This window comes from Athene noctua, chromosome 17 (assembly GCF_965140245.1).
Source record: "Athene noctua chromosome 17, bAthNoc1.hap1.1, whole genome shotgun sequence".
In the NCBI taxonomy this organism is placed as follows: domain Eukaryota; kingdom Metazoa; phylum Chordata; class Aves; order Strigiformes; family Strigidae; genus Athene; species Athene noctua.
The window spans coordinates 8,552,681-8,580,550 of record NC_134053.1 but is presented as its reverse complement, the minus strand read 5'-3'; the positions used below and the strand labels follow the sequence as shown (position 1 = coordinate 8,580,550).

The 27,870-nt window shown below is 44.3% G+C and overlaps 1 protein-coding gene across 11 annotated transcripts in view; it reads right to left on the bottom strand.

Moving 5' to 3' along the window:
* FBRSL1 (fibrosin like 1) overlaps positions 1-27,870 on the bottom strand; it is a 550,917-nt gene that overhangs the window by 54,313 nt on the left and 468,734 nt on the right. For all 11 annotated transcript variants that reach the window (XM_074920676.1, XM_074920683.1, XM_074920677.1 and 8 more), the window contains one exon: positions 4,904-4,949. In XM_074920676.1, the coding sequence (XP_074776777.1) occupies positions 4,904-4,949 (46 nt within the window). The remainder of the gene's footprint in view (positions 1-4,903; positions 4,950-27,870) is intronic.

The following is a 27,870-nucleotide window of genomic DNA, read 5'->3' as shown; positions in this document are numbered from 1 at the left end:
AGAGGGAGAGCACAGCATACAAACAGCACAGCAAGCACAGGAGACACTGGGCTCTTGATTCTCCTACCAGCACTGAGCAACCATTAAGCTGTGCTGCTGCAAACCTGTGCCAAGCACATTATTTTGAGCTCAGCTGTGTTCAGGTTGTTTTCTTCTTCACCAGGCACGCACAGGTTCTTCCTGAGGAGCTGACTTGCTGCCCTCCTGTCCTGCCCCTGCCCTGCTGCCCCTCCTTTCCCCTCTCACCCCATCTCACAGTAAAAACCATCAGTTTTTAACAGCATGTCCTACACTGGAGGTTTTGTAGTTCCAGCTTTTAAAATGATTTAGTGTGACAGTTTAGCACTGAATAAAAAAAAAAAAAAAAAAAAGGAAGAAGCAGAGAGAGAAAAAGGAGAGACAGTCCCCTTAAGGCAACAACATTATGGAGCAGTGATCTCAGAGGAACAAGGGTTCTTCCCTGGTTCAGATGTGCTTGTCAGAGCTCAGTGTCGTCTCTGAACAAGAAATCTCTCTTGCTGGCCCAAGGCACAGTTCTGTGGTCAAGAGGACAGAAAATAAAGGGAGGGAACTTCAAAGAACCATAAGCTGCATTAGCCTGCTGGGGCGGGTGGCTGCGGCACATCCCATGGCTGACAATTACAACCTGCACACCGAGAAAGCTTGCCTCCCTCTTGTCAGAGGGATAGACACAGGCTGTGAGCTTTCGAGCTTTGAGGATGTGTACAGTTCATGATGAAAGATAGCACTTCAAAGCCCTCTGCCTAGAAACCCAGGGAGAAGTGAGAGTGGAGGGTAAGCAATCTTTTTTTCCTGGGGGGTGCATATGCGGGGGAAGGATAAGACTTATTTTCACTGTCATTTATTACTGCCATGAAAATGAAGCCTTGCACTGTTTATGGAATCTCTCATTAAAAGGATCTCTTGATAAATCGCTTGATAAACATTCATTAATTAAGTCTCTCAGCGCATTTGGCTGACAAGCATTAGTCTTCATTTTGCAGGAGGGGGAAATCAAGGCATGGAGCTCAGCGAGCCCCCAGTCAGCCCTGGGCAGAGCTGGGTCCTGGCCAGCCGCTCCATGCCACCAGACAGATGGATTACACTGCTCCCTCTGTGTACAGCTTGATTTTGATCCAAAGACAGGAGCAATGTATTCAGCTTCAACAAACTTCAAAGCCCTCGTCCCCTTGCTGCTGCTGCCCAGTGTCCCCCGGGGCTGCAGGGCAGAGTGGCTTTGCAGGTCTGGCTCCTCCATGGGTATCTCAGCTGATGTCCTGGGGGCTCCTGGAGACCCCTTTCATCTCACAGGCGGCACTTCCACACCCATGGCCTGCCCGGGGTTATGAACCGAGACACCTTAGCTGCTGCCCAGGCTCCACTTTGCAATAGAGATTTTCCTCATTGGGGCCCTTGACCAACACTGAAGCCCTTTGGGAAACACCTACTTTAAGATGCCCATTTCACCTAGTGGCCCTGGGTTCAAAGGCTGGGGACTCAGCCAGTCTCCTGGGCTACAGCCGCAAGGTTATTGTGGTAGAAAAGGCACCACCTCTCCTGCTTTCCCTGGCATACAGAAGGTCCGGGGTGGGAGAAAGCTCAGCTGCCCCCAGCCAGCCCCATCAGGGAAGCCCACTGCAGGAGGGAGCCAGCAGCCAGAACACAACACTCAAGTCCTTAAAATACAAACTATCCTACCACACACACATTAAAAATATCAACACAGCAGGGAGGTGGAGGTCCTTCCAGTGACTCAGGGGGGAATGTCCCTCTCACCTCTTCAGACCCACAACACATCTGCCCTCCTATCAATCACTGTCACTCCCTCTGCCTCATCCACCCACTTGGAGATGGAGGGACGGATTCAGCTTTCGCCTATGCCTCCCCTGCCCTGCCAGGCACTTGCCCTTCAGAAAAAGTGAAGGACTGGCTGGGAGATTCCTGTGAAAAAAGAGCTGCATGAGAGAGCAAACAGACCTTTATTATTTGTTTATTGATTTATTCACCAGGAGGATGTAACACCCGGCCCCTGGCAGCAAATGCCCTTGTAACTCTGTGCTGCAGTGACAAGTTGGCTAAACAAATGCTTTTCTGAATCAGAAAACAAAGATCTGTCAGCAGAGCAGATCAGAGATTCCCTGCTTTTACTTTTAATTATTATTTCCTTACACAGAGGATTTAATCTCCTGTTTTCCTGGAAGCTCAAAGTACCCCATTCAGCCTATTTCACAGCTGTGACTACTGAGGTCACCCCGGGTCAGGACACCTCTCTGTGTCACATAATAGCGACTGGTCCCCGAAGTGGACATCTACGCTGTGCATCTGTTGTTGCAGATGAACTGGTGTCAGAAGGAGGAGCACCACCGCCGCTGTGGGCCCGGCAGGGAGGGGGCAAAGACAAACGTTACCCAGAGAGCCCCAGACAAAAGATGCCGCTCCTCAGACCTTTTGTGGAGCTGTGAAATATGGTCAAAGGTTACGTTTTACAGCTGTTACAGCCTCAGATAAGCGAAACCTGTCTATCTTAATACTTAATTGCATTGCTAAGCTGCTCATAAACTAGGACTGCATAAAACAAATACACAGGGCCAAATACATCCCCCGGGAAAGTTTGTGGGAACAGGGGGAGTTGCACCAGACAATGAATCCACTTTATTGTGTTTTAAAAGCCTGGTTACCTTCAATAAAAGCTGTAGCATGGATGCTGAAGATTTGCTAATTAATATCTCTCCAAAAAGGCTGCAAGTGTTTGCAAAAGAAGGGCACAGTGCAAATGCCAATGGGAGAGGACGAGCACGTGCCACGCCACGCGTGTTGCCCATCAGGAAACCCATGTTGAGCTAATCCCCTCCCCGCGCAGCCACCACGGCTCCAGCCCTGGAGAACACGGGCCTTAAATCAACGCTCTTATCTCACAAAAGGAATTTAAGTGCAACGCTTTGAAAGTCACTTTCTCCCGGCCATATGGCATCACCGAGCCTGGTCGTGTCGGAGTGGCGTTCATTTGCATGTGCGAGAGACAAATCTGGCTCTTGCGTTGCGGGAGTGATAACAGGGTGAGGAGCAGAATTTAGAGCTGTTTGGGTTTCTGCACAAAATCTTGCCGAGGCAAATTTCTCTCACCTCTTAACACAAGCGCCAAATGCTGAGGTAGCCCCCGGTAGAGCCTGCCTGAGATTGCAGCCTGTGCCAATCAGCCAGGCATCACTGGTACAGGGCCAGCATAAAAGAGAAGTCCGAAACAAAAATCATCATCTGAACCCAAAGCTTCCCAAAGCTGGCAATGTCTACACCCACAGTAAACCAAACAGGAACAGGCTTAAGTTACAGGGATATAAACAGCAGTGAACACAAACTTCAAGACAGCAAATTCACAAGCATTCACACATTTGAGTTCCCGATAGGGAGGTATTTTGAAAACTCATGTTGCTGAGCTGCTCTGTGATATGAAGGGGTGGGGGATCTCAGGCTTCAGCACGAGGAGGAGCCAACAAAGCTGCTAACGCTTCAACATAAGCCTCTCCAGCAGATCTCTGTGCCATGCATTTATGCAGGGTGGCAAGATTTTTGTTTTGCTGAGGCAGTGCCGTATGGGCAATCTGGTTTGCCTTATCAGCGAGCCAAGGCTGAGAGAAGAGAAATGCTCTTCCCCACCATTTGTTTAAACTTCCCTCCTTCCCCCAGATAAAGCTGCATACTTTCGTAAAAATATCTGCAAATGTAGTAACATAATGGGCTTGTCATCGATTTCCACATTTGGCATTGAAAATCTGCAAAGCTTGGAAAGAAAGAGAATTCCTAATACTTACTGCTGCTAAAGAGCCCAGCTATAAACTGGGCCTGGATCCAGGTGATGGAGCACACAACCACCAAAACGCCTTTCCATGGCCAGCGCCTACTCCTACACAACTGCAAATTATTCCTTTCTTGCCCTCTTGAAATAATGCAAGAAGGTTATTTCATCACTTCTTATTAATGGGCCTCATCTCCCTCACTGGTGTATTTGCTTGTCCCTAGTATTCATTATGCTCTGCTGAACTGACTTTATTCTGCAGCTCAGTGTGGGGAACGCTGCAGAACAGCCACACGACCTGACAAATCATTCACAGCCACACCACCAACCTCCTCACATGATAAAGTGGAAGCATTACCAGCACAGTGCTTTCCATCATATACCGCATTTTGCCCTCTTCAAGGCTGTTTCTTCAATATTTTTGCCCTGCATCCATTCCAGTGAGATTATCCCTGGGAACACATGAAACTAGAGCCGCCCTGTTTTACAGCTGTACTAAGCCCTCAAAGGAGGGCTTGGCATATTTAGAGATATGTCACTGTACCTCCCAAGGGGAATTTGAAATGGCACAGTCTCTTAGCAACACCCAGTGCGTATCACAGGTAACTCTCAATTAATAGTAATAGTGGGAGCTGCGAGCTGAAACCCTGCAACACACTGAGCACCTTCCACCTTGTTTTGGAGAACCGAGATGTAGAGACACAAATGCTCTGTGCACACTGTTGGAAGAGAGATGTGCAGGCCCTTGTAAGGATAATACATATAACACTTAAATATTGATTTTTTTTTTAAAATAAATGAGGATTTGATTGTATTAGAGGGAAAAGCATATCCCCCACAGTAAAGGCTGACATCTCCTTTGTCAGTAATCCCTCTGAGACATTTGTTACAAATCTGACTGGTAGGGAGGAAGTCCCACCCCACACTGAGACAATGCAGCTCTAAATTTTAACTTAATCATCACAAGCCTGTAAAGCTGATCTTTCTGACAATGCGTGTGGCAAAATTAAAGGTGCTGGGAAAGCAGATGTCCTGCTATTCGCATGACAGGGATTCACAACCCAAATCTCTTGCTCTAAGGTAAGGAAAGCATTTCTCCAGATCACTTACCTTTATTTGCTGCAGGGGAGAACAGCTTCTCAGAGCCTACAGAAGCCTGAAAACGAAAGAGAAAAAGACAGTAAGTAATACTACAAGAGAATTTAGGAAGGCTTGCTCACAAAAACACAGCTCATAAAACAAGTCGGTTATCTGTAGACCTGCAATTACACATTGCACCTGGAGGGTGCAATGTTGTGCCATTAAAGAATAAGCATGCATCCTAAGAAGATGAAAGCAAAGCGTATACAAGTACTGTCCTGATCTCACCCAACTATATCCTCCTGTCTCGTTTATTTAGGCAGCCATGCAATGCACAGCTATTTTATCCATGATTCCTCATATAAAAACAAAACCAGTGAAACTGCTATCAAGCTGAAGAAAAAAAAACCAAAACATTTCAAAGCCTCTCTCATTGAAAATAAGCTCATTTCTTGCTGAACATGCAAAATGTAATTTGTGTATCAGAAACACAAGTTGCAACTGAACACATCCGTATGAGAGGGTGTTATTTAATATTATGCCAAATGACAGGTACATGCGGCTATGCACTTAGTTTAGTATGAAATAAAACGACTTCCTCTTGGAAGAAGCCCGTCTCCTTGCAAACTGGGTTGCACTATGCTGTTTGAACTCCTCGGTAGTGCATTTGTGCTCCTCATAGCTCTGGGAAATAGTTAAAGAAATCCAATTAACCTAAACCTTGTAAACAGCTTCATGATAATCAGGGTCACTGGGTTACAGACAAGATGATAATGACAGACAGGGAAAAAAAGTCCATTCATCGTAAATAAAGCTTTTATGAGTTAATTTGATGGCTTCCTTCCCCCCCCCCGCTGATATCAAACAGTCAAGCTATTTCAGCATAAGCTTTTCCTCTTCGCTATCTAATAAAATAGCAAGTAGCCTGTACAGAATCAAAGCTGGTCTGGGAGCAGGGAGCACGATCAACATTGCTACCATCTACAAGATAGCTGAAAATACCACCAACATTTTGGCACTGACTGCTGCACAAATAAAATGGGGTGAAGTACAAAGCTGAAGAGCAAAAGATACTGAAAGTGAAAAAAAGCCTTTCTCCCCTGGCTCTGCTTTAAAAACAATGAATTAATTCAACACATGGCTGAACTAAGTTGATTTTCTTTTTGATTTTATTGATTTTATTCTAAGGTGCCTTGGGAGATTTGCATGATAAAGAGCACTATGAATTGTATTACATTGCTATATATTTTAAATGACGACTCAGAAGAAAAAAAACAAATAGTAAAATGCAAGATCTGCATGAAATATAGTAAGAAGCAAGAACAAGTGATCTGTTAATGTTATTTCTAAGGACAGTGGCACTGCAAGCACTGAATGTCTTACTTAATGCAGATGCATAAAAAAGAGAGGGAAAACAACATGAAAAATAGGTTGAGGCTGAGACACATAAGAAAGAAATTCTGAATCATGTCCACGACAAAGCTGCACGTGTAGCTGTGGCATGTATGATCGTTACACAGCTCAGCAAAAGGATCCTAAAATCTTAGGGAAAATCAGTTACCTGCACGATCCCTTCACTGCATGGATTAAAGAGAGGAAGAACCAGGATTAAACAAGGTTTTGCCTAGGCTGGTTTGCAAAGAAAGTGTAAGAGCGTCACACAGCAGCAACAACAACTCTGAATTTACAAGCCATTGTTAAGAGATTTTTCACTTATAATCAACACAAAGTCACCACGGATGCAGAACACATCTGCAGGCTCTGGGAACTCACCCATACTAACAGCTTGCACAAAGCCAGGACCTAGCCTCAAAGCACTCCATAAGCACTAGGACACGTGGCAGGTGGATAAATAAGACTTCCCCATTTTATAGGCAATGAAATTTTGGTGTGGCTTGCTGTAAAGCCCAAGCAGTAAATTGGCAGCTGAGCCACAAATCCTACCTGCCGGTTTCTGAGCTGGGTGTGCAGCCCACGGGAGGAGCCCGTTTGCTGGCAGCCTGCTCAGGATTGCTGCCCTTCCCGGGGCACCGTCCGGAGCAAGCTGCCGCTTGTGGGACCCGCTCTGGCAGCAGAGAGAAGCTCTGAGCTTCGCCTGGTCTGGAAAGTTGGGTGCTGCTGACACCGCTTTATGGCAACCACCCTTCTACGTAATTCAGTACCAAGGATTTAATATAGACTGGCGCTGTTTAATCATGAGCTAAAGAACTGGGTGCTACAGGTCCAGACTATAAAAAAAACAATGTTTAGGGAAGTCAAGCAAGAAAATTCACTTTTAAGAGAAAGTAAAACACATGGATTATTGCTCAGTCTTCTGATATCAGTATGTGGCACCGCCTTCAACAATCAGAGTCAACATTTACAGAGCAGCTTTTTCAACATCACAGCCACAGTTTACAGACACAAACCTTCACACCTAGAGTTTACAGTAACTTTTGCTCTCACTTCTGGTGATTTCTAGCTCCAGATCTGAGCAGTTCTTGGCATGAGCACCATTCTAAAACAGTGACTGCCTGTCCTATAGGATATTCTGCAAGCTGCTGTAAAGGCAGGAGGGAAGCTGGGGGAGGAAGAGCCTGAATACATCATTCAATTCCATCAGTCACCCTTTAAAGGAAGCATACAATAAAACCTATGTGTCTGAGGGAGCCCACTAATGAGTGAAAAAATCCAGCAAACCAACGCATCTGCTAAAACAAGTCCCCTCCCAAATTTTCTGCTGTTTCAAGCAAATCATTTGCATATGTTTAAGAAGGGATTAGGAAAAAAAAAAAAAAAAAAGAGTAGAATTCTTCCCTTGTGAGCAAAACCAGGCGTTTGGAGTCCTTTATGCGGAAGGGTTCAAGCTGTCCCAGGAAATCACTTTTTTTTTTTTTTTGATTACAAAATGAAACTAGAAATTTCCTTTTTTCTCCCTCTTTCATTGCCTCCTCCCTGTCTTCATCTGAAGGACCAAATCCTCTCTGGAGTGTCTCTGTGCACCCCTCAAGTCTTTCACTGCCCCCCAAATTCCTTTTTGTTGCTACATAAGGCAGAGAGACAGCCCCAGTCTGAAGCCCACAGACAAAAAGACGTCTCTAGCCTTCCTTTTACATTTGCTGCTCATCTTCCTCCTCCATGGAGCACCACAGCAGAGTCCAAGACAGGCAAGTTTTCATAAAGGCTGCTGCTTGCAAAGTCCCATCCTCACCCCCAAGAATGACCTTTGTATTTTAAGCATATCTAACATCTGTCCCAAAAGTGGAACACACACACAAATCATTTCAGAGATCAGTACAGTTTCTGAGGTAGCCTCGTATTACTAAAACTTTTAAGATGCAGCACCCTTTTGATGACACGTTAAGATCTGCACCAAGCCTTGCAGGTCCTCCTTTGTGGTTTATTCAACAAAGTTAGCAGTTCTCTGTCCCATTTTGATTTTCTTTCTTTTCTACACCAGATCTGAAGTTAAAAATGTCTCCACCCAGTTCTGTGACAGTTTGAAACCACGCTGAATACACTGCAGAGAAAAACATCATTTCTACCCTTTTCTGCTTTGCGAAGAGCAAGTAGAGGAGTGGTGCTCCAGTCCCTCATCCTTCCTCCCCTTGAGCTCAGCACATATAAACACTGATTCAATTTTCACCACTAAAAGTTTTAGCAAAGGCAGCTTTTTCCTCAAAATGTAAGGTGGTAACCACAAAGGATGTAGCACACCCTCTCCTCTGAAGGTGAACAGTGAGGCATAATGAAGTCCATGCCTCCATGGCTCGTTCATCCTGGTTCCCACTAACCCAAGGCAGCTGAAAGATGTAAGAGCTCTTACAGATTAATAATTTAATGATTATATATAACAGAACAACATCATCTGACAGAGACAGCATTATAAACTATGTCAGGCCTCACAGTAATTACTTTTTTTTTTTTTCTTTCTCTGTAGCCTATAAAATGGCTAACAGGGAATAAAACTGTTCCTTATCACCAACAACAGAGGCTCTGTGGATCTTCACGCAGTCTCCTGGAGCACGAAACACCAGATCCAGGCCTGATACTTCAGGCAACTAATCACAAGACACTGGGAAATTGCTAATAAGGCTGCAGTTGTGGTTCACAAGGAGCAAGAGCTTGTGGTGTTAGGGACCTGATATGTATGTTTTGTACAGGGCAAAAGCCAAGCATTCCCTCCAATCTCAAGTCCAGTATGGTAGGCAGAAGAAAAAGGGGCAGGAAAATACAGTTTAAATTTTATTTCTGGATGGTTGCCTATCTTCCAGACAGCCAAAAGCCAATCTCAAGAGACTGTTTTCACACTGTTACTGAACTTAGCAAGCACTAAAAAGCTTTCAAGAAAACCCTTCTCCAGGAGATTTTCAAACTAGAACTATTGGATATGCTTAGAGAAACTTTCAGCATAAAGCACGGACACTACCTGAAAATTTTGGATCTATTTTCATTCTTCCCTTTGATCTGTTTCCTCTGCTTTTACCTACTATTCTGTTGCCACTTGATCACTTGTCTAGCAGAGAACTTCAGCATGTCAGTATTGCTTTACTAGTTTTCATCCGATTCTGTAAGTCATTCATACCAGACTCCTTCATTCAGTAATATGAGAACAACAACTAAAACAGGGAGGTATTGTTTGGGTTGTGATTCTTCTATAGGAAATGGAAATTGATACATACGGAAAGAGGTGCAAGAGGAGCCTAGAAATCACACACATGCACACAAAAGACAAACTGAAGTTCACCCTTAAGACTAAGAAAGTATTCAACACATTCCAGGATATAGAAGCAACCCACGGGTAACACTGCCTGCATTGTGAGGGGATGTTTCAAGGGAACCTACACCTTTGCAAAACCAGGACTATTTTTGGAGGGAAATCACAGTTCAGTTAAGAAGACAAAATAAATTTATGACCTGCAAGTCATTTAATGCACCATCACAGGAAAAAAAGCTGGAGTAAGGACATGAACTATTTTTTTGTGATTCCTTCTAGGAAAATCAAGCATTGTGGTACATGGCTGGCTGGGACAGAGCACAAGCCAGCTGTGTAAGAGTTTATGCAAGAGGGAACAGGATACACACTGGACTTCTACAAATTCACACTGCATTCTGTGATTATCTCCTGACAGCAGACATTCACCTGTCCCCTTCCCTCCTGAGACCCCCACACACAGAATGTATAGACTGAGCTTTCAAGAAGGGTCAGCACTCAGCAGCTGCCCTTGGGGCACCAACCTGACTGCAGCTACCGGGTATGGAGCATTTCCAAAACTCCATTTAGATACCTGAATTGTGACAAAGTTGTTCTGAAAAACGTGGTTCCAGCTGATGGTCAGGATCACTTACGAAATTTCATCTATTGATGCCCAATGCAAATAATAATATTCCCTAAGCAAGAATGAATGCCAGCTTTCTAGAAACAATCCTAAAACTTCAGTTGTGCCTTTAGCTACACCATAACACGTCACAGTTAAACACGCAGCACAAACACCCTCAACAGGCAACTACTTATTGGAACGGCAATGCCTTAAATACTCCAGATACTTTGATTTCAATGTTAATTCAAGGCCATCTCTGGGAGGTAGCGATAGGTCTTCCATACCTTGCATCAAAGTTTGCTCTACAGAAGGTCCACTAGAAACAAAAAGCTTCTTGGACTGTACTTAGAGCAACATACCTGTTTAGGTTCCCACCTCTCCTTCATTTAGCACATACATATTCAGTACTGCTATAGTCCTGGAAAAGGCCTTTCACAACGCGCTCCTCTCTTCATCACTTTTTCTTCCAAGAACGCTTATTTCTCTCAGTAGTTTATATAACCATAACTATTTTTTGCAACAGCCCCTTTGAGGAGCTAGCACAAGTCTGGGAACAGAGAATTAAATTAGGCCACAGAGAGCCTAGAAGCAGAGATCACTGGTCCCAGTTCACCACTGAATTACACTGAATTTACATGATGGCAAATGGAAAGCAAGGCAAAGTGGATGATGACTGGAAGGCACTGAAGGAAATGCTGTATAGACAATTCAATTCAGTTAGTGCAGGGCAACGAGCAGTCAAGCCGATTGCTTCCCCACAGGTCTGATGTGATGGTTTTGTTTTGGACCTTCTCTTCTGGCAACACAGTGATAAGCTTCAAATTCATTTTGAATCCAGAGCATGTTCCTCATCATTTCACAACCATTTTGGGATAGATCAAACTAGTTTAGATTAAGCAGCAACTCTAATTCTTAAACATATGCTGCTGCGGTCTGTTGGCTTATTGCACAGACTCGCCTCTTACCATGACGAAGGGTGACCTAATGCTCTGAAAGCAGTCGGATGCCTGACCTACAGCATGTCTGCTATCAGAGCCATGGGGCACAGCCTTGCTAACTCCTCTTCCCTCTCTTCTCAAATGATCCCTTCAGCCCCTGGAGAATGACTATAACCCAGAGTCTTCCCCTTCCTATCCCCCTCCATTAGCTGTGCTTTATGATTCATCTTCCTCTGAGTAGTTGCTGTCTCCCAAAGGAAAAGATCAAACTCCTGGTCTTTCCTATCTCAGCTCCAATAAATAAATAAATACATGCACTGAAAAAAAATTTAGTAAAGGAGGGGGAGGAAGCTGGGGAGTTCCGAGGCCTCACCAAGGCTGGTCATACAGCTGCAAAAGGTCCCTCAGCTGTTTGCAGAGACACTGACCAGGAAAGAAAATTTCCAGCTGTTCCTCATTAAATCCTGCCAAAATACTTGCTTAATGTTATTGTGCCTGCATGTCCTAATTTAAATTAAGGTGCACTTGGTCCTTATCTCAGTATCCTCCTCCCCCAAACTGCTAACAAAACCTACCTTGATTTTACACTTCTGGCTATTTTCCATTCTAACCAGCACTGATTTCTCCTTTACTACATGTTTGTACTACATGTCCACATCCTGGCTTTTTCTCACCAAGCAAGTGCCAGTTACAGTTAGATGTTGCTGTTCTTTTTCTCACAGCGGATTGCTTTTGTTTCTGTGTTCATGGACACCTCCATCGGCATAGCTTCTGGGTAGTCTGGTCTATGAATGGCATCCAGAGGACAGTCCTCTCCCTATGTCACTGGATCAGGCTGCACCTCTCACTGTAGGTCAGAGGCGGCAACTGTCCAAGTTAAGGGCAACTGATATATGCCCCAGTCAGTGAAAAACAATTCTTCTGACACACTTCTAAGAGGGCTTTGTGTGACCTGTATTTAAACATCTCAAACATCAGAGATCTCACATGTATTCCTGAGAGCTGATCCCTTCCTGAACAGGCAGGCTTTTGAGCCTGGACTTCCACATTAAAAATTTTTCCACTACCAGACACTGACTTAGGCAACCACAGACTTGATTACCCATTTAGCTTTTGCTACAAACGAAGAGGAAAACCTGCCTATGAGTAGGAAAGGTTGGGAACACTGTGTGACATACTACTACAGTAGATTGTATTATTGTCATTACAGCTTGAAACGATCTAGCCAGACTATCTATTTGGCTGGAATACGGGTTTTTATTTGCACTAAATCAAATGGAATGGTGAGTGCTCTTTGCAGAACTACCTAAAACTTCTTATAATTCAAAGGCTGCATTGTAGGAAGAGTGATGGGGGAGAGCAGGGACTGTACTGCAAATGACAGGTGGCAGACTGTTGTTTGGTACCTACCAAATTACTCTGCTGCTCCCAGGGCTGCCTTGGCATTTCATTATCCCAACTCTCCTGGAAGGATGCGGACATAAATTCACACCTCATGTCCTGGTTTCCGTCAAACTGAGTAAGAGTGCAAATGCTGGCACCGACTGGGAATGCCAAGCAGGGCTTGGCACACTAGAACAAACTCTCAGCTGTGGTCTTTGCCAGCTACCTGCATTTATCATTGTAATGGCCTGCCAGACAGGACTTGGCAACCGGCAGAGGAGGGCGGGAGGAGGAGGGCCAGGCTCTGCACTGCCAAGCAATTCATTCCTGTAGCTCCTGCCATCACTGTACCAGCAGGGCAACCTTCATTTTATTTTATCTTTTAACCAATTATATGTCACCCAAATCCCACCTGCAGCCTTCTCCAACACAAATGGCTATAAATCACAGTTCAGAGACCAAGAGGGTTTTGCAAGACATTTGATTTCATAAAAAGGTCACTGTCTGTCTGCGAATTGCTGCAGTTCAAAAACATACTGAATAACAACCTGCATTGGCAGACAGGAAAGGAACCGCTTCCATGGTCTGTTGCGTGTTGTCAGATAATATTAGAACAATTAGGGAGGCCAACAATGGCAGAATCATTAGGATTCAGCTGAACTAAAGAGCTGATACAAATTCAGTGAACTAGCTCTTCCTTTCAATTTTTGAAAAAAACATAATCGATTCAATAAAAAAGTGAAAATTGCATGAGCACACTAGAAACATTCAACATAACCACCTTGAACAAGCAAGCAGAATGCACGCCTGTCGTCACTGCAGCCTGCTCCAATCTGTCTAGGTATTTCAGAGCTTAACACCATGCTTTGCTATTTCGCAGACCACTGTAATACTCTGCAGTCTCAGACCACTCAGGATGGTCTGTTGTTTAGGGGAAATGCTATCTCCTCATTTTTAATCCATATGCTGGATATGTAGTGGACCCTGTATAGCACCTCATGTGAACCACATCACACAGCAAACATCTGGAGACACACAAAAATCATTTGATGCTGATGCTATTCTGGATGCCTTTTTGTGTCCATCCCTTTTCTGCAGGTGACACATCCTGCCAGGCAGCCCTCTGACAAACCAGTGTCAAATTCTCTGAAAAGGACTGTGCTAACTGCAATAAATACGTGAGATACAGATAAGATTGCATCGTCCTCCTAGTCTGGACCATGACGTATGACACACGGACATCCCTCTGACAGAAGTTCCCGGTTACAGATGCAATCCTGATGTGGCCCTTTCCTGGGCTGGGGGGTCAGGGAAGCTTATCAGGAGGGTGGCTCTTGTCCACTGCTATTGAAACTTGCTGTATTACCCGGCAGCAACCTCAAAGGAGTGCCTCTGCAGAAGGCTCTTTTGTTGTTGTTGTTTCTAATTCACTGCTCCAAAATATTTCTTGGCTGCATCCCAGGGCTGAAGTCTTATCTGCCCATCCCCCCGGCAGACACACAGCAGCTGCGGAGGCTTATCACGGCTGCCTGTCCACTGAGTTTACAAATTAACACCCTATCGAGGCTGCACGAGGGCTGATTAATCAGAAAGAGGCAGTCTGAGGGCCTTTATCACCGTAAGCGGCTGCTGGGAGAGAAGTCACAAATCTCTCAGGAGGCCGGAGATGCCTTACAAATGAAAGAGCAGGAGGCCGGAGAGGAGGAGGGCGCAGCAGTATGGGAAGCAGATATTTTAGAGATAGTGGTGATGGAGGTAATGGAGCAGTGGGAGGGGGTAATCTGCAGGCAAACGCCAGTACATTATGACAGCTAAAAAAAAAAGATAATTAACAGCCTATACCTCATGATTCTAGCTTTCCCTCCCCGGGCTATAATTTAGCCTATTGCTCCTTTGCTCCAGAGGACAATAAACATTTATTATGTTAAACACATAACTGTGCTGCACAAAAGCACCGTTCTTTCCCAGGTCCACTCCTTTCACAGCTGTGCAATCCAGGAAGAGGATGGGCCTTCTGAAGTGGGCTCGCCTTTTATGCAGAAGATGACTCGGTTTGGACATAAAATGCATCCCTGACTTCACCCAAAGTTGCGGTGTGCTGGGTGATTCACACTGAACGTGAAGGCAAATCCCAGGAGACTGAGAGCTCTTAGACGGGTCCACTGTCCCACCAGCATCTGATACCCAGCACAAGGATGTGCCTGGGTGTGGGGGCATCAGCAGTGTGGAGCAACTCCGGCTGCAACTGCAGAGATCACGTGGGCTCAGGGAGGCTTCACCACCTAGAAATTATCTCCTCCTTTTCATTGAGCAGCCTTACTAAGAGGTTTACTGGGAAATTTTCAATCCCACCAGAATTAAGTGTAGGAGAGATTCTTATTACAAGATGAATATTAAAGTTGCGTGCATCGTACCGGAGCAGTGCTGGCCCTGCCCCCTCAAAGTGCTTCATCCATTGTAACAGCACAGCAATTCAGGAGATTTGCCTGCTCTAGCGGACTATGGTTCAGGCACTGCTCTTCCTTTACTTCAGGGCTAGCACCTGCTGCAGGCTTCCAGCTTCGTGCTTGTGCCAGGACAATGCAGAATAATCACAAAGACCAAGGCGACTCACACTAAAGAGATTTAAAAACTAATACATCTTTAAGGGAAATCAAGTCGCGCATCTGTCTACTTTTGTCAACATTCATTTGTGTTTTTAAATTTTCAAGTTTAATCCTTGCGACCAAGACACAGCTGGATTTTTCCTTTAAAGCGTAATACATATGTAAGCTAAGATTCTCATTCAGCCACATGACTCCAGAAGGTAAAACTTTAAGAAAAATGTTAGCAACATGAAGACATTCATAAGTAAACACCACAACCACCTCCTGCCCAGTTCTATTAACACACCAGTAAACAATTCAACAAATAACCTCTCGATAAAAATGTCATTCATTGCAGCTTTACCACCAACAGTGTTGGGCTTGTGTGTGATCAAAACGGCCCATTTCCATTTTGCCCACAGAAATTGCAGAATTACAGAAAAGGACTGCCACAGCCTTACTGAACATGTTCAGGCCAGCTCTTTGCAGACAGCACAGGAAAACAAAATTAAACAGAAGTGAGTGATCACCTGCCTTCTCCTCTCTTGATCCAAGGAGAAAACTATTTCCTCAACCACAGAGATTTTTGGACCTATGAACCCTTGCAGATGCCCAAGTTTTAACAATATCCATTGGGTTAATTAGAAATGGGCAAGTAGATTCTGAATCTTAATCCAGGAAAGGAACGACAGCTTTTTTATCTGAAAACTCCCTGCCAGGCTCTGCGAAGTAGACAGCTGCGGAAGGTCTTCTCATAGATCTCCTCCGCGAACAGACGGCAGATTAATTTGAGCTGGGCTGGACCACCACGTGTGATATTCAGCAGACCTACAGGTAATCAAACGAAGAAGCTACAAGGCGATGATACCTCCTGTCACCCCAATCAGATAACAGCAACTCTATACATGAAGGAAACATCAAATATTCATTAGGTAAACAATACGAATGTGGTAATCCCGAAAGATGGTGAAATTTTAGAAGCCCATCTCTCTGGTGTTTATCAGATTGACTCTTTTAACTTTGTTATCAAGTCTGCCCATCAACTCTTCTTTCACATCTTGTGTTTCTATGTTTTAGGGAAAAAATGTCTTTGCTGGACTAGCTATTCCCCACAGCTCTGTTCCCGCATGTGGACACCCTCACCCACAACAGAAGGCACACCGCAGGGTGCAGTAGTATTTAAAGACCTAACAGACAGGATTAGGAACACCTAAAAAGAGGAAACCAGGACAGCACACGCATTTCCCTACAAATGGAGGCTGTGAAGGAAAAAATATAGAAGACAGACTACGGTTCACATCTGCAAAGCATTTGGCTTCATCTCCCTCACTCATTCAAGGGCAGTGAAGTGTACTCACCTACTTTTTACAGAAAAGGGGCACCAAGCATTTCTCCTGTATTATAAAGTCAAGAAAGAAGCTCTCATCATTATACTTTGATTAAATATGGCATTAACTGACCTCATCTACTGTGTAAGGCGGCGGTGAAGGGGGCAGTCCACTGTTTGCAGCCGACATATAATCTGTCTTCTCCAATTAGATATGCTTTGCAACAAGTGTGGTGGATCCATTTATTTCCGTACTGCAATAATGCAGATAAATCCAACTTTGGCTCCAGTCCCACTGCTTTCAAAGCTGGGGCTCTGCATTTCCAATCCTTGCCCTTATTTTTTTTTTTCTCTTTCTGCTGCAAAATGTCACCAATTTACTTTAGCCTGGGGGCCCATTTCGAGTTTTACCACTAATATATGAGAAATGCATTTTTCAAGCTGTTACCACTTAACTGTACTGATATCAGCCACTCAGGGGACACAATATTGTTTACACATCCTGCTCTATGGAATAAGCACGGATGCCAAAACTCTGCCTGGGTTGTGAAGGAGACGTTTACTCTCTGTTTTATGAGATTTCCTCGATTTGTGGCTGTCTCAATGGTCGTAAAAACAGCTGTAAATCAAAAGAGCACCACAAAATTGCAATAACAACTGTCGAACTCAGCTCTAAAGAGCATAACTCCCAGCAACAGAAGGTGGAAGGCTTTTTTCTGATTTAATACCAGGTGTGGGGGAGCCCTAGCAAGTCTATGTGCAGCACCGTGTCTGTCCACAGGCACCCACACACCAGCTCAGCCAAAACCCTCTTTTTTTGGCCGTTCTCCTATCACTTACCCTACTCTGCCCCACACAGTCCCTCTTCCAGCCTCTTTCCTCCCCTTTTCTGGAAAACAGGAGTCTTTTTCAAATGCCTGGAGCATGCTTATACAAATAACTGCTGAATGCACAGCCCTGTTTAAAGCATTAAAATAGACAGAAAAGTCAGTCCACTGTTCAAACACGACTGCACTTTGAATTGTGGCTGCTTTGCAAAATGGCAATAGCTTTAGCAGATTACCTCAGCAAGAGCCCGTCGCCTTGCTGCTGGCCTACCCGAGAGAGCCCAAATTCCTGCGCAGTCTCTCAGCCCAATTTTTCGGGAGTGGAGTGAAGGAGGAGAGGGCTGGTGAGACATGAGTTATTAACAACCGCCTTCTGGGAGCTGATTCTAGCTAAAATGGTTCCAGAACAGGCAGCTCCATTTGCTCTGACAGTCTCCAGTGAGGACCGGCCAAGCAGCAGATGGACGAATTTGAAAGTTTCTGTTACTCTGTGCCACTGGCTACAGTCCAAACCAAAGAGAGAGTTTCACCCCGTGGGTAAAACAGCCTTCCTGGATTTTTCCATGCCCCATTCCAGTTGCTTTCACATACAATCTTCTCATCCTTGTCTCCAAAAAGCCTAAAAGACTCTCAGTTCCTGTATCTCACTGCCCTCCCCAATCTAAGACTAACTCAGCCAACAACAAACTTCCTTCACCACCTCCCAGCTCTTTAAGAAATCAGCTGTGGCACCGACAGCCACCCTATAAACCCTGGGCCAACAGATTTGCCTAGACTCTTCGTGCCCTCTGTCCAAAGCACAGAATTCTTTCCTGTTCTCACCAGTCAGGTCTTCATCCTCTTTTTCAAGCTTCTTAAATCAAATTTATTTCATGGCATTTAAATAGCCTTTCTCCCTTACACACGGAGGTTGGTACGTGCACAAGCCAAAGTACGTGAAGAAATGGGGAGAGAAAGTTCATGGGAAGTAAGTTTTGACAATGCTTGTCTCAGTTTCTTTTCCATTGTCCGCAGTAGACTAAAATACACTTGGGTTCTAGTGTGTTACTGTATCTGTGCCTGGTGGTGTGTTTTTCCAGATGCATATCCTAATTATGCTCTTCAAGTAAATGCCCCGTGGAGCAAGGTAGTAGAAGAGAAAACCTCTTTACAGTCACCATCATGCTGTGATCCATTCTGGCCAGGAACTCCCCCCTGCATTGAGAGGACAATTTAATTTCCATGGACCACTTGATGCAAAGGGAAAAGGATCTATATTCTTTTGTCTGAGCTCCACAAAGTGTCAGCCCTTCTTTTCCCATTCTTCTGGTAGACGTGTACATTCACATTCTTGAGAAAATCCCCAATAGATGGGAATGGTCTTTCACTTCCAATACATTAATGCCTCCCTCCTATAATCTTTTCCTTCTTGTACAATGCCTCTTGACCTTCCTTTGGCTCTTTTCTTTGAAATTTTTCCTTTATGAATACAATCAGAGAGACAAAACAAAACATCCCCCAAACCCAAAAGAACAAAAAACATCATTCAGAGCCCTTGCTGATGATGTTGCTGGCAATTCTTGTTGAGAAACCATCTGTACAGACGTGAACTGATCTGACACAGGGAACAGTTAGTTTTCTCTCAAAGCCCTGTGCTCTCCATGTTCTGGGTATAGGAACTCTACAAGCCAGCTGAAGCTAATAGGGTGAATATGTGATCAGCTACACCCATGCAACTCTTCCAAATGTAGTTCTTTTGTACTACAGCAACTATCTGGGTGGAGTTACAAAAACCATTAAAGCAGTCAAATATATACCATGCCAACTACTGACCACAAAACCAGCCCATTTCCTCATGCACAAACCATAAGAAACTTCTCCCAGTTATTGGCTTGTATCAGTAACCAGCTATTTTCAACAAAAGCATGGTTCTGCGTGCTAAACGTTACTAGATTTGGAGTCTGGTGAGTCTCAAGGAGGACAGAAGGCTGAACTCTAGACACATGGCTCATACCAGGAAGGTGGTGTCCTCCAGCAGGACAGGACAGTCCATCTAACAGCAGTTGTTATGATAAGGCATAATTGCTGGGCAATTACTAGGTTTATTTTCCATATGTGCTGATAGGATTTTGCCCATAAAGATTTGTTTGCCTGCAGTGAATGGGAGATGTCTGCCAGAGGTTTTGTGTTCTAAAAAATTCTACTGTGTTTGCTCATGGACCGGTGAATAAGCAGAACACTACTGACCCGGCTTTGCTCTTCTCCCTTCAAGGTAATGTCTGAGGGGGACATTTTTTGATTAATTGTTGCCATGCTCAGCCACCACTTGGAGAGTTTCCAGGACCCTAATACACATGGCCTTGCCAAAGGGCCAGGTCAGCTCTGGGCAGAAGGATGCTGGCTGAGCTGGAGGAGGGGAAACATCACGTGTGTGTGTGTGTTCGACCACCAGCTTTGCACACGAGGTGCTTTTGGAAGAAACAAGAGAGCAAGCTGTACTTGACCTCTCCTTGGCTAACCGTGTGCTCATTTGCCAAGACAGCAACAAATCTATTCAGCTGTCAGGTTGTTAACCCCTCCAGACAACGGCATCTTTAGGAGCCAACTGCTGAGCTCCTGTGGCTTGGTCCTGGCTGATCTCCCTTTGGCCTCTTAGTGACAAGGGCTGAAGCCTTTCCATACCTCTCCAAAAGTCACACAACAGCTAACAGCTCATCTCACTGGAGCTTATTTCTTGAACTGGATGCACAAATCTAGTGCTATAAGAAACCTCTGTGATTTTAGCCTAGACATGACTGTGCCTGCTTAGTAAGAAGATAAAAAGCCTACAGTGAAAAAAGAGGCAGAATAATCCTGCATGTTAATACATAGTGACTAACACCTTCCTGGTGACAATCTCCTTGTACTTGCTGCAGAGATGTGTGTAATGATTCTCCAGAGACAGTACCTTGAAAATGCACAAAAGGCTCTGATCAGACCCCAGCACCTTCTGATTAGCTTAGCAAGAGCAGTAGAAGGGACATCAATTCTTTAGAAAGTGTATTCAGAAAAGCACTTGATCAAATGCTTAGCTCCATGTATGTGCTTAATCTCACGGTAGCTGAAGCACTTCCCTAAATCAATGCATTGTTTATTTCTTCTGTGAAAAATAAGGTGGTGGAAGGCCTCAAAAACTAAAAATGTAGACTGGAATAGTCAACAGTTGAAAATTCTGATGAGGCTCTGAATTTCTGTGGCTTTCAGCTCATCTGTAAAACAATCTGCAAGTGCTGACTTTGGCAAATGGGAAAAAGAAAAGAAACAGAAATTAAAGAGAAATAGCCACAGTGGATGAAGCTGCTATCTTATCCTAGAGATAGCCTAGATTAGTCCAAAGCAAATGTATATATCTTTTCTTGGGCATACCCTCCACAAGATTTTATTGTTTTTTTCCTTTCCTAAAACAATGCCAGATACACCTTGATAAATCTGGCATGCTGCAGCCAATCCATCTGCTTCTCTGCATTGGGCAGACTGCAGAAAATGGAATTTTTCTTTCCCATTTGCCTCCCAGTCTCATTGCTGCTGCTCCCCACTAACACACTCACAACTCCTTCCCCTGCTCCCCTGGCTGGTGACTGATTGCTGGACTTGGAGCAGATGGCTGATGGAGCCGGGACTGCTGTTTCCTATGCACTTGAGCGGTTCCAATCAGACCTTGGTGTCTCCTGCCTAGCTCTGCAAGAACACAAAGCAAAAGGTGCAGCAGTTCTATACTAAATGAGCCAAAGCCACTTTTTAAGCTCATTTAAAATACATATTTTACTAGAGAAGTTTGGTTTCCAATGTCCAATCCAAGTTTTCAGGTCCCAAGACTAACTGCTCTAGCTCACGGGAAGAGAAATGCAATGAAGTCAATCCCTACACCTCTACCTTAAATTCCAGACAAGTAATTCCAGCTCCCTGAGTCCTCCTCCAGCAACACAGCAGCCTGAAGCATGTTCTGAGCTGGGTACTCACAAAGAACCACTGTGGTTTTTGTTGTCTTTATTGTAAACACTTCAGGGCAATGACCACCTTTAATTTGTGCCTTCCATAACATCAAACATGATAGTAAAACCTAAGAAATAGCTTTGCTTGTGCACAATAACCTGAAGGCTTTTTTTTTTTTTTTTCTCTAAGCCACTTCCAGCATGTACAGACAAAAGAAATAATGTCATCTTGCCTCCAACACTCCCAGCCATCAGAGGCAACGTTAACCATAACTTTGCTTCTGCTCTACATTAACATTTCTGTGCGTTACAAATAAGCACCTCATTCAATGATCTCTCTCCAATTTATTTCACTCCAAAAAAGGAGACAGATGGTAGAAGACAGAGGGTTTTACAGTAAGAGGGGTTGGATTTTTTTCCTCTTCATTTGTTCCCTACACTGTTTCTTATCCTCGGGGACCTGGAGTTTCTTTTGATAGCACCGTGCTGCCTAATAAACACGCATACAAGCACAGTCACAAGTATACATCTATCATCAAAGAGCCCTTCTTGTCTCCACTCCCCACAAAGTTGATTAATGATTATGTGTTTAACACATACATTATACATGGGAGGGGGAGACGAAGAGGGTAAATTCAAGCCCCTGTATACATTTACATACATTTACATACTCACATAAAGAAACCAGAGGAAAGCAAAAGAGGGCTATTCCCATTGGGACAAAAATCCATTTTGGTAAACATACCTCCTAACTCCCCTTTTTAAAGATACAAAGGAAAGGGAAGGCTCTACCTGGCCTAAGGAAGAAACTAAAGAATGAGCAGGCAGCCTTGTTTTGTTCCTGTAGTGCCACCCTAACACAAAATGAGTAACTCTGTTTTATCAGTGGTTGCATTTCTTACAGTTTGTAAATGTGATCTAACAGCTGCAACACAGTTTAAGAGAAAGGAAAAGGGTTAAAGCTTTAAGAATGTTCTTGGTTTGTATTATTAATTCATACAGCTAAAATCCCAGTTCGGCAGGCAATAAATTAGATAATTAATTCAATTAAAAGTCTCCTTTATGTAGAAAGAAAAAAAATTATCTATCTTGTCACATCAATCAATACCCAGAGGTACTGGGAGTGTTTCATGGACTGCAACCTGGGGTGAGTGTGGCTCAACCACAAAGCCAGGCCTGACCCTTAAATGCAGACGAAGAGGAGATGTAGTGCGGAAGGGTACAATATGGCAAACTTCCTTCTACATCTCTCCAGGCTGAGCCAATCCTTGGACCTGGATAACTGCCCATGTAAAATAAGGCAGCCTGAAGGCTGCTTTAATCATGCTGACTGCCAGTGGTCTCAAGCAATTGTTACAGCAGCTGGGGGACCAGTACCATGGTAAAGGACTCCCCTGACAAAGTCCCTTCTGGCAGCTGGGACAAAGCTGGCACTGAAACTGCTATTGTGGCTCTCTGCTCTCCAAAGTGTCCTCGTGCAGAGTTAATCTTCCAGCCACCCGCTCTGCTGGTTTTCAAACATCTTTGCAAGGTTCAGATTTAATACTGCTCCATTCGCAGGGGGTTCTCGTAGCACGCTAGCAGCAGACAATTGCGTTTGGCATTAATCTCTGCGGAACCAATCTATACTGGCTTTCTGCTGGTCCAGCTCCACCAGTCGCAGCCACGGCACAAGTGCTGGTGAAGACAAAGCGCAGAGCAGCAGCCACTGACAATATTTTTAAAATGTACTCGCCTAGTTATCAATCCTAAAGAGTGGAAGGGATAGATTGGGGGAGCAACTGGATGAAATGTTAGAAAAGGAAACCTTCCATACAGAGGTCTGGTCACAGTCCTAAGGCTGTGGCAGCTGGATGGCCAGAAAGCTCAACTACCTAGAAGGAACTCTTATTTTTCCCTCTTCTTTTTCACTCCATAACCTTTTGGCTGAGTCATGACTGCTGACCATATGACTTGACTCTTTCCATAAAGCACAGGGTTTGAACTAAACAAAGAAATCACTGTCTTCCACCTGCTTATCCCTTATTTCAAATATAAGCACAATCAAAATACAAACATTAGCTTTATAAGAGTGGAAGAGATTTGCCTTGAGTTTTTCAAATAGAAAAACTCACAACTGCTCAGGAAGCTGCACCTAAGAGGCTCCATTTAAATTCAGACAACCACTAGTGTTCATCCTCTCACCTGTATCCTTTCCTTTGCTCCCTGATCTCACCAGGTTCTTGCAGACCAGGCTGTTCCCATACATTTCACCACACCATGAACTGAAGAGGATGTAGACCACTGCCACAAACACATCATAACATAAATCTGCAGCAGCCATTGTAAAGTATTAAGTTAATTTGTGCTGAAATGAAGCAGTCCGGAGGGAAATCAGTGTCATGATGCATGGCAGCTCATTCTTCTGGTGTGTGAGGTCACTGTGTATTAACACCAGCTGCACGACCAGGGCATGCATCAGCTCAGCACCTGCATTTTCCTGGGCACATTTTATCACCACCTCATATAAATGCAAGTATGCTTTCTTTGCATTGCTACTGCAGCATCTTGTGGTGGATATTTCAAATCTACCCGGGTTACAACCAGGCGATTTCACCTTTATAACAGTAATTAATAAAGAAATGCAGCTCCATCAAAGCATTCTTGGTTCACCTCCATTAGTACAGACCACATACCTGATCTCAACTGGTGCTTATTTGTTTAGAAACGTAAAACCCATCTCCGACACACAATGGAAAGACATGCATGGTAAAAATATAACAAATACTAAGCCATCCTTTCCCAATCTAGAGGTTTGTGAGCCACATCTGGTTTGTCTGAGTTGGTATCTAGTTGGTCTTGGAACCAGAGAGCCAGATTTCTGAGGTGACAGGTCAGAATTTAGACAGTTTTGATACTGAGACAGGGAAAATGATCACATTAAAGGTGTTGTGGCTCAAGCAAGATGTTAGCATTATGTCCCTTCTACCCCTCCTTGGCAGACATCCAGATGGAAGTCACAGTGCTGTCTTTCAAAAGCAGCAGTTGCACATGCCCAGTGTTTATCCACTCAGTGAAATGGGTTACAGTGTCAAACTTCTGCTAAGCGAGCTATGGTTGAATGTGCTGCCTGCTTCGTCGTCTTGTATATGACCAGGGGTTCAAAAAGCACTATAATGAAAGTCACTTTTATCTTCACTACTTCTAGGTTTCAAGTTCATTTATTTCCAAACTGACAAAATGATCAAGACAGACACTCTGGGGACTGTTCAACAACACACGGCTGAAGCCTCAAGACTATCTGCCATCTCTGAGTAATGCCTATTGCACAAGTCTGTGCCAGCAGAAAAATGACTCAACTTGAAGACTCTGGGGACTTTGGGGTTGGAGAAACCAACAAACCATGCATGCAAAAAAACCCTGATTGCTCTTTGCACCTTTTCAAGCAGGGAGATACCACAGAACAAAAACCAAAAAGCCAACAAGAGACTCTTGCTAACTGAAGAGTGTGAAAGACAAGAAAAGTACCACCACTGACTAAACAGGTACCAGCACTCCTGCACTGGCTTGAAGGAGAGATTACAGTCCCAGCTCAAGTGACATTTTTTTTAAATCAAAGAGAGTTTGAACTATCTTAGACACAGATGCCATGAAAATATGAGGCATGACTGGAAGATCTCCAAATACCATTTGAAACAAAGATTTTGCTCTCTGGAGTAATTTCAAGGCAGCTGATATCTTTGTCATATCATCTTGCCAAAACATAAAAGTCATATAAAACTGCAAGTGAGATAAGGGCCATCTTCAACCTGCTCTTCAGTAGGTAGCCAGGAATGATGTCCCAGAGTAATCACACCCAAGATATATTTCATCAGGCAGCAGTGAAAAGAAGGACATGTGGAAGCAAAGGGGTACACCAGGCTGATGCTCAGAGAAGGTTTTGGGTTCAAGGTTGGGGTTATGTCACACTATGCACAAAGAGAGGCCTTATGAGTTCACATTAAACACACAAAACAAGGGGGGAGAGTGATTGATCAGTGGTTTTGGATCTTGCCTTGATGGGAGCAACATGGTGAGTGCAATGTGATCAAGAGAGAAGTGCATGCAACCTCACACCCAGTGCCCGACCCAGTGCTTTGGAGGGAGTGCCAACAAATGCGCAGGAATAACGTGTCGTGCTGCCAGCATGGCTGCCTCTCTTCAGCTATGCTAACCAGAGCCCTAACAACAATTGCTGCAGGGACCTTCCTCACTACATAAAGAGACAAACTGAATACATGAAGACATGGGAGGGGGAAAAAAAAAAAGAAAAAAAAAAATCACATCAGACAGGAGGAGCAGAAGTTTCCCTGCTGTTAGAGCCTTGGGTGGGCAGCAAATCCAGTGCTGTACACTAGAATAAAATGAAGGCAAACTAGTATGAAATACGGAGCATACAATGGAGTACTACAACTGAGATGTTCAAGAGATTGAGAAAGGTTTAAATCTCACAGATTACAGCAAAGTATAATATGACAGAATCGGCAAGCTTCTCCAGTACAGAAGTGACTCAAACTTTGACATTTTGACTTTGAAATTCCAGTTCAAATACGAGTTTCTCTACAGCTACAAAAAGCAATGTGAAAACCCCATAGCCATGTCTCAAAAAAACCCCAACTGCAGCAGAGAATCTTCTTCCCCTTCCATATTTGTACAGCCTAGTGCAGTGAAACCCTGGTCTGTCACTCAGGCTTTCAGGTACTACTATAACGCAAATAGTAATTAAAAAAAACCCACTCCTTGAAAAAGCGATCCTGAAAAAACATTACCCTTGGTACCAGATACCCCTATAATAATCTCCACCATAAATTGAAATGTTACCATTGTACCAAGAAGCACTGAAAATATTTAGTGCTACTGTTATCAACCTGGGTTTAGTTTCATTAGTAGTCCAGACATGTGGTAATGAAGAACCCATTCAATTCTCTATCTCTGTTAGTGGTACACTTCATGGGCTCATGGAAAGCACACATAAAACCGTTATCTCTGACAGGGATGGACACATGTGTGCATGTCCCAGATTTGGAAATTGCACTGCAGTGAGTGCAGCCTTCACGTCACTCAACTGCATAGCTTAGAATTTTACATTTTAATTTTTTTGATGTCTGGGGAGATTAAAATGAGAACTGGCAGCATGTGCAAGGGATACTGCACTTTGAATGTGTTATCTATAGTGATTCAGGCTTCCCGGAGCTCCAGCTGAAGCAGGTTTTTCACGATGGAAGAAACCACATTACATTGCTCCCTAGGAAGTGAAACAAAACAATAAAGGACGGTTAATCTCTTCTCTAATTCTGCTCTGTGGGACAACTCCTTCAGCAAGCAGCGCCTGGCTGTATCTACCTGGGAGGGGGTCATTTTACTTCAGCTTCCTCTTCTGCTTCCCTCTGTCCCTGGGAGCGCTCTGTCTCCCTGCTGCATCTTTCAATGGCTTTATCAGAGCTTGCACCAACTCAAGCGTGAGAAGTAGCTCTGGGCCCAGCAGGGAGAGGTGGGGGAGTGTGTGTCTGTGTGTGTTGCGGGAGGGGGGGGAAGAGGGGAAGACGAGGGAGGAAATGTTATTCTGTCCTTTGTCTTTTCAACAATTTCTTTTTAATGCAACTTGCAGAGCAGCATATAATTAGGGGTCTTGCGGAGCAAGCTTAAACTCAGGAGTAACCCTTCTAACGACCTCAGCAACGGATAATCAGGTACGCGGCTGTGGGGCACAGCACGCCTTCCCACCCGCCGCGCATCTCGGCCTCGTAATTAGAAGCCTCCACACTCCGCTGCATAAAGGCAGATTGCAAGGACAGCGTGAAGCCCTTGTTTGAAGCTAGGGGCACAAAGATTGCAGTGCCTGTGATGGATGGAGACAAAGACTCCGATACTGGAACGCTTCCAGCAGCCTCCGAATACTTTCAGCGTTTTCTGATGGACATTTTCTGGATTTCTTAGAGCAGCAAGGTTTATTCTCTCGCACCCCCCTCAGAATTCCTCCACAGCTCCCTAAGCCCGGGAGGGATATGGATGTGCCACTGAATGGGCACACATCTCCAGGGATGCTTCCACAGTTTTATCATGAGAAAAGTGTTGCCCCCTTTCCCCCATCCATTTTTGTTAGTTTGTGTTCCTGACAGGAATGTGTCGACACTTAGAAATACACCATGCTGAGGACATGGGACTCAACCCACCCCTGTAAAATTCCCAAGCCCGAATGGTGTTTTAGCTGACTACATTCACGCTGATTTGAAACTGTGGTTACAAGTACTATGTTTAAGTTGCAGCTGATGCTAGCGTAATTTCCCTTAACCCTGAAGCATGAATTAAAAAAATTCCCCCTTTTAAAAAGGCACATAAACCCCCCCTCTCTTTGCTGATCACAACTTGTTTGTCTCTGTTTACATAACTTTAAGCACAGGAGTAAATGAAAACTGACACTGAAGTGTATCCCAGGAAGGAGAGAGTAGGAAGAAGAAAAGGATGGAGGACAGGATCTTCAGGTGAGAGAAACTAAGAGAGTGCGGGGTGTGTGTGTGTGTCAGTTTGTGCCACATAGCCTGTTATAAAACGGATCCTGACTTCTATTTTACCCCAATTCTACCACCTTATTTTTATCTTTTGGGCTGCTGCCATGTCTTGTTTGTGGGTTCCTTTGCATCCAACCCTTCCCAGCAGCACTGCAGCTTC